Source organism: Palaemon carinicauda, chromosome 26 (genome assembly GCF_036898095.1).
Source record: "Palaemon carinicauda isolate YSFRI2023 chromosome 26, ASM3689809v2, whole genome shotgun sequence".
NCBI lineage: Eukaryota > Metazoa > Arthropoda > Malacostraca > Decapoda > Palaemonidae > Palaemon > Palaemon carinicauda.
The window spans coordinates 85,726,893-85,739,520 of record NC_090750.1 but is presented as its reverse complement, the minus strand read 5'-3'; the positions used below and the strand labels follow the sequence as shown (position 1 = coordinate 85,739,520).

Below are 12,628 nucleotides of genomic sequence, written 5' to 3'. Positions count from 1 at the left end.
GAACGTTCACCTTTGGTGCAAATAAGACCATGATAATTAAGGAAAATCAGATCTTGACCTTAAAACCATACTACTGTGCTGTAATAATTGAAATTTTCTTGAGTTCACTGTACAATATGAGAAATGGGAAATTTTAAGGTTTGGTGATACATAAATGAAATCCATTAAACTGATGTAAATTTCTAGGAAGAAATATGTAGAACAAAATAGACCAGAAGTTATCATTGTGGTTTGTCTTCAAAACTACAATTTAAAAATCATTCAATAAATTGAAAAATTAATATCCAGTTAAACTGAAACAAGAATTTTGGAATATAATTTATTCCAAAATCTAAACAGTTACTGCTGGTTCAAATTTGAACATTTACAGTAAACTTGCTTAAGTTCTTTGTTGACCGGGTCACGTGGATGGAACAGAAATATCCCATTTTTACAGTAATTTTAATTTTTTTTTCTAACTATACAATCTATCATCCTTCAATAGGAGTGAAGCTGGAAGGGTCATTTAAACATTTCACGTGGTAAACATAGTTGCCTGTCGGGTGGTGGGTAGGCCCAGCCCAACCGATAGGTGGAGCAACCCTAACTTTAACCTTTAACAAAGGACTTGCAAAGTGGTTGAGGTGGACAGTATAACATGAATAATTCAAGTTTGCTGCATAATTAAGAAGAATACAAATTACAATTAAAAAAAATTCCTACACAAATCCAACCCTTTGTCCAATAAACAGGAGAATGTTCTATGGAGGGTGGACATCTCGATAACCAAGACACCGACAGGTTGGTTTACTAACCAAGGGAAAGTTAATGGTCTTTACACTTGTGGAACAGCAAAAGTGATGACTCTTGTCAATATCCTAAAAACATCATTAAGATGTTGCAGGTGTTAGGCTAGGTCCTACCAGGAGACAGGTAGGTGGTCATGGAAGAACCTATAATCCATAAAAATATAGATTCAGAATGTATGGTCATCATGAGAAAGGGAGTTGCATATGTTCCATTCATCCTTGCTTGGGAAAACGGAAGAGGAGAATGGTCAGACATTCTACCTCTCCTAGATTCATGTTGCAACCCTTACAGTACATTAGACGAGATGCTTCTTGTCCCATGAGGGAGCTAGGTTCGCAGCACAATGTTTTGTAGCTACTTTAGGATCAAGGATAAAGTTATCCAGGGCCTTGTGGGTAAACTTATATTTTGTAGAGAAGGTTGTCTGTCGTATTAGACTCCTACCTTCAAGACTAGCACCATTGACAGGTTCTCCTTGCAGGTTAGGGTAGTTCCAATATCACCGACTTCATATGCTCAAAACAGGATGGTCCTTCCAGATCCTAATTGGATCGGCACATCTGCAGGTGCAAGGGTCAAGAGAAACAAAGGTTCTTGGATATTTTCATCTTTACACTTTTGGCACATGAATGTCTTTGGTGCTTTACAAGGGGATTGATTGACTGATTTTGAATTATGGGGACACGAGTTCTTTTAGAAAAGTCGCCTTGTCCACACAGGTCAAAGGAGAATGTAATCCTGCACCCTGCTTACAAAGAAGAGATGGAGAAGGACAAAGATTGGAGTTGTGCCCGTTGACAATCTGGCCCTTGGACACAACTCCGGATCAAGGAAAACACCTTCCTCCATTTGAGAATGATTCGTCCAAATGTCACACCTTAACGCTGAGGCCAAGACACCCGAGTAGTGAATGGGTCAAAATCTATTCGATAGCCTGGTCAAGGATAGTTCAACTGGTACTTTGAGGAGCAGCATCAGTAAATCTAGATAAGACCTAGCGTGGCACTTGGGAGTCAACCGAGTATTCTGAAACTGATATTATCCACAGACTGTTGAGTAATGGGTAAACCAGGTAAGAGTGGAAAAGGCTAGGGTATACAGAAGTTTTGTGTGTATTGAAAGGGGTACTGAGTACTGGTGAAATCTCTGGAAATGGAGAGCAGCTTAATGTAAAATGTTCTAGAACTACGAGAGCAGTATATATTTCTAGACGTTCTGAAGAAACCTTTTTGCTATGCACAAAATATGAGGGGGCCACTGACATAACTCTGTGCCCCTGATGATTGAGTGTGTCTACTAAAACATTCTTCTTTTTTGGAATTGATCTTGCGTACAGCCCTATCATGTTGTCGACTGCCAGGTGTGTACCTGCTTGCTCAATTGCAGAGGGTCTGTGAAACAATTCTTTGTCTTGTAGATGTAAATCACAAAAGTGGAGTTTTTCTTCTTCAATGCAACCAGGTAACTTAAATCCTTTTTGGAGGATGGCAATATCAATAGCCACCAAGCCCGGTTATCCCATGTTTCTATCTATTGAAACAAGGTTAAGGAAATCACTGGCTGCTTACCAGTGATGCTTCTAAAAACCCTGGAGCGATTGCTGGTGTGAGAGCTCATGTAGAATGAGTCCTCCAATGATGAGGGAAGTCATGCGAGTATTGCTGCACTACCTCCCTACATTTCTTGATACAAAATTCTATGTGCTATAAGCATAATCTAGTCCTCTATCTTCAGTTGGTCATGCAGCTGGGATAATGATTAAACACTAAGATCACAGCTGTGTATTAACAAATGACAGATACAGAAGCCTTCACTTTATTTAGAAGTAGGTTGCATGGAAAGTAGAAATGTATTTGATCATGCAGTAATAAAAACATGAGCACTTCCTGTGTCTGAAACCATGGTTTGCTGGGATTACAAAGTAATTAAATACAGAAAACAACTTTTGTAAGATACAGTATTTTACATCTGAAAGAGAATCTGGTTCTATACTTGATAAATGAAAGGATTTGAAAATTCATAGAACTAGAAGTTATATCTCATACAAATTAATGAAATGACCCAATATTGTACATATAGTACTCTAGCATATTCATAAAAAATGTTATTTTTATTAATAAAATAAATTTTTGAATATACTTACCCGATAATCATGTAGCTGTCAACTCCGTTGCCCGACAGAATTCTATGGAGGGATACGCCAGCTATCACAATACTAGAAGGGGGTGTACTTACCAGCGCCACCTGTGGCCAGGTACTCAATTACTTGTTGTTGACACCTCCTCAATTATTCCTCGGTCCACTGGTTCTCTCTGGGGAGGAAGGGAGGGTCGATTAAATCATGATTATCGGGTAAGTATATTCAAAAATTTATTTTATTAATAAAAATAACATTTTTCAATATTAAACTTACCCGATAATCATGTAGCTGATTCACACCCAGGGAGGTGGGTGAAAACCAGTGTACAAGATTAAAGGATAGCTAAGTATCCCATATTTCATATAACAGTTATCTCAAATAACAATGAAATAATAAGTACCTGGTAAGGAAGTCGAATAGAACCGTTACTCTGCCTCTTTATTTAAAGTTCGTCTTCCTTACTGAGCGCAGCGTTCCTCTTGGAGGCTGAATCAACCCAAAGGTGCCAAAGTACACGGGGTTGCAACCCCTACTAAAGGACCTCTACCAAACCTTTAACCCAGGCGCTTCTCAAGAATGAATAGACCACCCGCCAAATCCAAGGATGCGGAAGGCTTCTTAGCCTACCGTAACAACCATAAAAACAACAATAAAAGTATTCAAGAGAAAGGTTAAAAAAGGTTATGGGATTAAGGGAATGTAGTGGCTGAGCCCTCACCTACTACTGCACTCGCTGCTACGAATGGTCCCAGGGTGTAGCAGTTCTCGTAAAGAGACTGGACATCTTTCAGATAAAATGATGAAAACACTGACTTGCTCCTCCAATAGGTTGCATCCATTATGCTCTGCAGAGAACGGTTTTTATTAAAGGCCATCGAAGTAGCTACAGCTCTTACTTCGTGGGTCCTTACCTTCAGCAATGCAAGGTCTTCCTCCTTTAAGTGAGAATGTGCTTCTCTGATCAGAAGCCTTATATAGTACGAAAGCCCATTCTTGGACATGGGTCTCGAGGGTTTCTTGATGGCACACCATAAGGCTTCTGACTGTCCTCGAATAGGTTTAGACCTCTTCAGATAATATTTGAGAGCTCTGACAGGGCAAAGAACTCTCTCTAGTTCGTTACCTACCATGTTGGAGAGGCTAGGTATTTCGAACGATCTAGGCCAAGGACGTGAAGGAAGCTCGTTCTTTGCTAGGAATCCAAGCTGAAAAGAACATGTTGCAGATTCGGTTGTGAAACCAATGTTCTTGCTGAAGGCATGAACCTCACTGACTCTCTTAGCTGTTGCAAGGCAAACGAGAAAAAGAGTCTTGAGGGTAAGGTCCTTGAAGGAAGCTGACTGGAGAGGTTCGAACCTAGATGTCATAAGGAACCTTAAGACTACGTCTAGATTCCAGCCTGGAGTGGAAAGACGACGTTCTTTAGACGTCTCAAAAGACTTGAGAATGTCTTGAAGGTCCTTGTTGGAAGACAGGTCCAAACCTCTGTGGCGGAGAACTGAGGCCAACATGCTCCTATATCCTTTAATCGTAGGTGCTGAAAGGGATCTCTCATTCCTAAGATGTAGAAGGAAGTCAGCTATTTGGATCACAGAGGTATTGGTAGAGGATATTGAATTGGCTCTACACCAGCTTCGGAAGACCTCCCACTTAGACTGGTAGACTCTACGAGTGGAAACTCTTCTAGCTCTGGCAATCGCACTGGCTGCCTCCTTCGAAAAGCCTCTAGCTCTAGCGAATCTTTCGACAGTCTGAAGGCAGTCAGCCGAAGAGCGTGGAGGTTTGGGTGCAACCTGTCTACGTGAGGTTGACGTAGAAGGTCCACTCTTAGAGGTAGAGTCCTGGGGAAGTCGACTAGCCATTGAAGTACCTCTGTGTACCATTCTCTTGCAGGCCAAAGGGGAGCAACCAGCGTCAGCCGTGTCCCTTCGTGCGAGACGAATTTCTGCAGAACTTTGTTTATTATCTTGAACGGAGGGAATGCGTACAGGTCGAGATGGGACCAGTTCAGAAGAAAGGCATCCACATGAACCGCTGCAGGGTCTGGAACAGGGGAACAATAAAGCGGAAGTCTCTTGGTTATGGAGGTGGCAAACAGATCTATGGTAAGTTGACCCCACAAGGTCCAAAGTCTGTTGCACACACTCTTGTGGAGGGTCCATTCCGTGGGAATGACCTGATTCCTTCTGCTTAGGCGATCCGCTGAAACATTCATATCGCCCTGGATGAACCTCGTGACCAGAGTGAGGTTTAGACCTCTTGACCAAATGAGGAGGTCCCTTGCGATCTCGTAAAGGCTCCTCGAATGGGTCCCTCCTTGCTTGGAGATGTAAGCCAAGGCTGTGGTGTTGTCTGAATTCACCTCCACCACTTTGCCTAGCAGGAGGGACTTGAAGTTCAACAGGGCTAGATGAACTGCTAGCAGTTCCTTGCAGTTGATGTGGAGTAATCCTTGTTCCTCGTTCCATACTCCCGAACATTCCCGTCCGTCCAAGGTCGCACCCCAGCCCGAGTCCGATGCATCTGAGAAGAGATGAAGATTGGGGGTCTGGATGGCCAATGATAGACCCTCCTTGAGAAGGAGATTGTGCTTCCACCACAGGAGAGTGGTCTTCATCTCTTGGTTGATAGGGATAGAGACTGCTTCTAGAGTCGAGCCCTTGTCCCAATGAACAGCAAGATGGAATTGAAGAGGGCGGAGGTGGAGTCTTCCTAGCTCGACAAACAGGGCCAGTGATGAGAGGGTCCCTGTGAGACTCATCCACTGTCTCACTGAGCAATTGCTCCTCTTCAGCATGCTCATGATGCACTCTAGGGCTTGGCTTATCCTGGGGGCCGATGGAAAAGCCCGAAAATCCTGACTCCGAATCTCCATTCCCAGGTACACAATGGATTGGGAGGGAATGAGTTGAGATTTCTCTATATTGACTAATAGACCTAGGTCTCTGATTAAGTCTAAAGTCCAGTTGAGGTTCTCCAGACAACGACGACTCGTGGAGGCTCTCAACAGCCAGTCGTCTAGGTAGAGGGAGGCTCTGATGTTCGACAAGTGTAGGAATTTCGCTACATTCCTCATCAGATGAGTAAAGACCATAGGAGCTGTGCTTAGGCCAAAACACAGGGCTTGGAACTGATAGACAACCTTTCCGAAAACGAATCTCAGGAAAGGTTGGGAGTCTGGATGAATGGGAACGTGAAAGTATGCATCTTTCAAGTCCAACGAGACCATCCAGTCCTCCTGTCTGACCGCTGCTAAGACCGACTTGGTCGTCTCCATCGTGAACGTCTGCTTGGTGACATACTCGTTGAGAGAGCTGACGTCCAGCACCGGTCTCCAACCTCCTGTCTTCTTGGCCACAAGAAAGAGACGGTTGTAGAAGCCCGGGGATTGATGGTCCCGGACTATAACCACTGCCTTCTTCTGCACAAGTAGCGACACCTCCTGTTGCAATGCTAGCCTCTTGTCCTCTTCTTTGTAGTTGGGAGAGAGGTTGATGGGCGATGTGGTCAGAGGTGGTTTGAGGCAGAATGGAATCCTGTAACCGTTCCTCAGCCAACTGACAGACTGTGCGTCTGCACCTCTCCTCTCCCAGGCTCGCCAGAAGATCTTGAGTCTGGCTCCTACTGTTGTCTGGAGAAACGGAGAGTCAGTTCTTTCCCTTAGATGTCCTGGATCCTTTCCTAGACTTGCTCCTGTGAGAGTCTGGACGGGAGCTTCCTCGGCTGGGGGCTCTACCACGAAAGGGCGGTATGAACCTCGTAGCCGGGGTATCAGCCACTGGGGAGCGATAAGTCTTGGGGACTGAGGTGGCAACCTTAGACTTACGAGCCGATGAGGCTACAAGATCGTGCGTGTCCTTTTGTATCAGGGCAGCAGACAAGTCCTTAACTAGCTCTTCGGGAAAGAGGAACTTCGAGAGCGGAGCAAAAAGGAGTTGTGACCGTTGGCAAGGTGTAATGCTGGCGGAAAGGAAGGTACACAGTTGTTCCCTTTTCTTCAACACCCCTGATACAAACAACGACGCTAGCTCGCCCGATCCATCTCTGATGGCCTTATCCATGCAGGACATTAATAGCATGGCAGAATCTTTGTCCGCAGGAGAGGTTTTCTTGCTGAGGGCCCCCAGGCACCAGTCGAGAAAGTTGAACATTTCAAATGCTCTGAACATCCCTTTCAGTAAGTGATCCAGGTCTGAGAAGGTCCAACAAACCTTCGAGCGTCTCATAGCAGTTCTCCGAGGCGAGTCCACCAGACTTGAGAAGTCAGCCTGGGCAGAGGCAGGTACTCCCAAGCCTGGTGCTTCCCCTGTGGCATACCAAACGCTCGCTTTCGAAGTGAGCTTCGTTGGAGGGAACATGAAGGAAGTCTTGCCAAGGTGTTGTTTAGACTGCAGCCACTCCCCTAAGATCCTTAAAGCCCTCTTGGAGGATCTAGCTAGGACAAGCTTAGTATAGGAGGACTTAGCTTGTTGTACGCCCAGCGAAAACTCAGATGGTGGAGAGCGGGGAATAGCAGAGACAAAGTGGTCTGGGTAAATCTCCCTGAGTAGAGCCAAGACCTTACGAAAATCAATAGACTGTGGAGAAAGCTTGGATTCGTCCACGTCTGATGAGGGATCAAGGTGTGCCTCCTCATCATCCGACACCTCATCACCAGAGTGTAGCGAAGAGATCGGACAAGAATGCTGAACCGCAGAGTCAGAACGGGTAGGAACAATAACAGTGGTTTCCTCTTCCAGTAACTGTTGAGGGAAAACCTGAGGCTCAGACTGCAAAGGCTGAACAACAGACGAAGCAGAAGGAAGGCGCATGGGTGAAGGAGGTTGACTCCTAGCAAGAGAGGTTGAACCCAAGGATTGCGCTTGCTGAGCGGAGGACGGAGGCGGAGTAGCCCGTTCCTGTTCCTGTGAGATGAGCGGAGCATGATGAGGTTGAGGCTGCGCAGAACAAGGTAAAGTTCTCGCAAGCTGAGGCTCCTGAGGCGCAAGTCCAGGGTGTAGAGGAGCTTGCCTTGAGGAGGGTTGAGCTCGCTGCAGCGATGGCTGAGCAGACTGACTCATGGAAGGGAGAGGTTGTTGTACCCCAACCGAGAGTTGCACCACTGGTGGAGCAGCAAGGGGAGGCGGAGGAAGAGTGGAATAACTCTCCTGATCCCAAAGTAAAGGTTGCCTTAAAGAAGGCTGAGGCTGAACACCACTGGGAACAGCGAACTCCGAAAGTGGCTCAACATCGTACGCCTGGCAGATGGTGCTGCGACCAGGCGGAGCGAGCGCAGGCGGGGCGAGCACAGGCGGAGCGAGAACAGGCGGAGGGAGTGTAGGCGGAGGCGGAGGTGCAACACTCTCAGCCCGACACTCACGCATCAAGTCCGAAAGCTGTGCTTGCATGGACTGAAGCAGGGTCCACTTGGGATCGGCAGAAACGATAGCAGACTGAGGTAAAGCCTTAACAGTCGAGCTCTGTTGTGGCAGAACCTTACTCCTCTTGGGCGGAGTACAGTCGACAGATGACTGAGGCGAGTCAGAGCTGAGCCAATGACTGCAACCTGGCTGAGCACTCGCGGACTGGACTCTACGTTTAAGCGGTCTCGAGACCTGAGACCAACGTTTCTTCCCTGACAGTTGATCAGCGGACGAGAATAAGACGGGCTCAATCGTCTGCAGGTGGGAGTGACGGTCTTTGGAAGACACGCCCGCAACCACCGAGGATAGTTCTGTGCGCCTAACAAGGCCTGCCGAACCCTTAAGCCCTTCGACATTGCTTCTCCCCTGGGCATGGGAGCTTGCAAGAGGTCCCGGACTGGGAGGACGACTGGCTCGCACAGAAAAATCCTCACGCACCACACTGGCACCACTAGCACTTGGCACTGCACCGACACTAGCACTCGTCACAGCACTGGCACTAACTCCACCCACTGCACTCTTGACCTTCAGTTCTTTAACTTCGGCCATCAGAGACTTATGGTCACTTACCACTGATTCTACTTTATCGCCTAAAGCCTGAATAGCACGCAAAACAACTGACATATCAGGCGGAGGGCACACAGTAGGTTCGGGGGTAGCCACTACAGGGGTAGGAAAAGGTAGGGGATCATGAGGTGAGGAAAACATAGAAGAGTGAGAAGAACTCCTCCTAACTCTACCTCTCTCTAACTTAGTTGAATATTTTAAAAGACGGACAAATTCCAATTCCGAAAGTCCGGCGCATTCCTCACATCGATTTTCTAACTGACAGGGCCTGTCCCTACAGTCAGAACAAGCGGTGTGAGGATCTACCGAGGCCTTCGGAATACGCCTATTGCAAGACCTACATCGTCTATGGGAGGGGGCTTGCGAAATGTCAGACATCTTGTAATCCAAAGAGTTAGCCAAAGGGGGATCCAAAAACAAGCAAAAATCGTTAACCGTTATATCAGTACTATATAAAAGCTATCTAGCTAATATAAGAAGGATTCCAGTAAAGCGACAGCCGTTAATCTGAGAGAATACTTCACCAAATATCCGTGAATAAACTCGAAGACCATAAGCGTATCCCAGAACGTCTAGCCGGAAGCACGACAGAGGAATAATTGAGGAGGTGTCAACAACAAGTAATTGAGTACCTGGCCACAGGTGGCGCTGGTAAGTACACCCCCTTCTAGTATTGTGATAGCTGGCGTATCCCTCCATAGAATTCTGTCGGGCAACGGAGTTGACAGCTACATGATTATCGGGTAAGTTTAATATTGAAAACTACAAAATTAGACCCACCTATTTCTGCCGATACTCTCTGTAATTTTTCCAATGTTCGGGATATAAGCACTATGTTCATACCCTCCTTTGCCAACTGTCGGGCATATTCCTTTCCAATTCCATCAGTACTTCCAGTAACAACTGCAAAGCATTGAAAAACCCATTAAACAAAGATCATTTATATATGTTAAAATATTAATGAAATCAATATCAAATGCACCTAATTAACTACTGAAGAGTAGACAAATAATACATTCAAAATCTTTAGAGAAATTTTCAAGAAAAACAATTTTCATAAGATTTATCATTTTGATACTTGCCTCTAGGTCATACTACTTGTATGTACAAAGTGCAAACTTTCGATGTTCAACAAAAATAAATTTTTCCATGCCTTCTACAAGGATCAAAGTTTAGGAGGCCCTGAAAGATATTCCCACTGCTGATGAATCCCCACCCAAACCACTTGGTCGTCACAAATTCTACGTTACCAGTATGATACTATTGTCAAGTAACAAAATCTATACTCAATTTTTTTAATGAGGCGCATTTGCACAGACTCGCAGTGGTGCCCTTTTAGCTTTGAAAAAGTTTCCTGCTACCTGATTGGTCAGAATTATCTTGCCCAACCAATCGGCGATCAGGAAACGTTTCTGAGCTAAAAGGGCACCCCTGCGAGTCGGTGCAAATCTGCCTCACTAAAAAGAATTGACTATAATGAATTTTATAGATTAAACATGCTGTATTTCTTTCACTATTTTAAATTGCAGACCTCTAGTTTCTGGGTTATGTTTTGGACTGTTACCTGATGTTAGTTGTTAATATTTTCAACATAATATGGTCACTAGTTGTCTTTCCACTATATAGGTTTTATAGCTACAAATAAGGTAAACAATACAAATTCATATCTCGAATTTTTCTTCTCGGATATTTGCACTGCATTTTCGTTTTGAGTTTTCATTCTCTATTTAACGTTAGTCAGGCACCTGCGTAGATTTATTTTAAGACCTTGTTAGTAATGTTATATTTACAAGTCTGAAATTACTAGGAATGGGTTAGAAGCATTTTCTTTTACAGTCCCATTAGTTGGATCTTTTATTGTTTAAGAAACTGGACACTTGATGAGTGTTGTTTTTATTCCTTTCAATCCTTTTATATTATGATCTTAACTGGTGAAAAAGGTTTTCGTAAATTAAACTAAACTATCAATATTATACATTCATTTATCTACATATATGTACGGTATTATTTATTATAAAATGTAGGATTATTAAATGGCTCGCATTTAAAAGATACTGTACCTAGATGATTGGCAATCACCTATCAACTCATGATATCACAATAAGCTTCTTTGGGCAACAACAGGAACGTTTGCGAGCCCCAATCACGTAAATATTACGGCCACTTTTCATATAATTTGGTACGCTTTGTGGCATCTTCATACGCATAAATAAAGATATTTTCATTTAAGAAAAAGTTTCACATTTTCTAAACTTTCATATTCAAACTAGGGATTCAACAATTTCTTTTGTAATCTTTTTATCGGTTAGTTTTAAAAGGGGGGTTCCCACAGTAGTATGTGCTTCATGTTCTGTTCTGATCTACAGAATACTGTATATAAAAAAAATTCTGTTAGCAGGTTTTGCAAAAATCATCCAATAAACATATACTTATATATCATATTGTATGTACTCATAAGGGATTAATGACTTGGCAGGCTGCTCAAGAGATCTACTCCACCCCATGAATATGGACATTCTGTTTCAAAGACAGAACCAGCAATGTAATCATGGCCCAATGAAGGACCAAGCTGGTTGTCATCAGGGAGAGAAAGATCTCTAGCACCCATAAAACCAGACAGAAGAGATATCAAGTACCCTTCCCTCTATAGATTGTGGTGGGGAGTAATCCCTGTCTGAGCAAGGGGCCGTATCACCTCAGACTCCAAACAATGGACACTGACTATGCAAAAGCAAGCAAAGATGTCCTAGAGGTGTGCCATCTTCACAGTTTGTGATACCAAAGAATTACATAATAGAGAAGGAAGTAGAACTTCCCTGACCAAGTAGAAAAAGAAAACGTGAAGGATGGCAACCAAACGTCTATAATACCTTGCATCACCAGCATAGACAATAGAGAGAGTGCACAGGGTCATGTATCTTCATTCAGTCTTGCTACCAGGGTAGTTGAGCGAGCCACCCGGGACTCTATTGTGTGGTGCTATGGTAATGGGCCGGACAGTGCCAGAAATCAGCCTGGCAAATAGAATGTGCATGGCCCAATACTGTACTAAGCCTCTCAAGACAGACTGGCTACCAGGGTACAGTAGTCATGCTAGGCACCAGGTTCCGGTGATGGGAACCACTGAGAGACATCTACCTTCCCAGAAAGAGGAAAATACGAAGATATCTCTCCCATGATGTGGAATTCTCCAATTAATGTACATCATTTACCTGATAATGACACGCCAAAACTGTCTCGACAATGTTCAGCGAATATCAAGCATCTCTAACCCAGATGACTCTATTTGACTTGTATAGGTATTATTCTCCAGTGACATCCCATAGAGAGTCAGGCCTACCAGTAACACCTGAAGGCCCAAAAGGTAAGTTTTCTCCATGAAAGGAAATTACTAATGTTTCCCTTGGAAAGGTATCAGCACTTCCAGACTCCTCACAGGGAGTTAAAGTACAAAAAGAAGAAAAATATTGGTCTTGTTGGCCCAGCGCAAGTCCAAATCTTTCCCTGCATCTGCAGATACACAAATAACCTGTGCGTCCTTTTCCCAAGACAGGTACAGAAATGCATCCACCGATTATAGGATCAAACAGAAATGCCAAAGCATGGTCAAGTGCTCTACTTGAATGCACTTCTACAAGTATGCATCCCACTGTGAATGCAACAGCTGAACACACAGCTGACAATAAATGCCTGCAAGATGAATAGGCAGCCGTCATTCCAAGAATGTCAT

At 44.2% G+C, this 12,628-nt stretch overlaps 1 protein-coding gene across 2 annotated transcripts in view; it reads right to left on the bottom strand.

The window, feature by feature from the left end:
* LOC137619654 (inactive hydroxysteroid dehydrogenase-like protein 1) overlaps nucleotides 1–12,628 on the bottom strand; it is a 210,752-nt gene that overhangs the window by 72,088 nt on the left and 126,036 nt on the right. For both annotated transcript variants that reach the window (XM_068349882.1, XM_068349881.1), the window contains one exon: nucleotides 9,679–9,801. In XM_068349882.1, coding sequence (XP_068205983.1) covers nucleotides 9,679–9,739 — 61 coding nt within the window. In that variant the 5' untranslated portion in view covers nucleotides 9,740–9,801. The remainder of the gene's footprint in view (nucleotides 1–9,678; nucleotides 9,802–12,628) is intronic.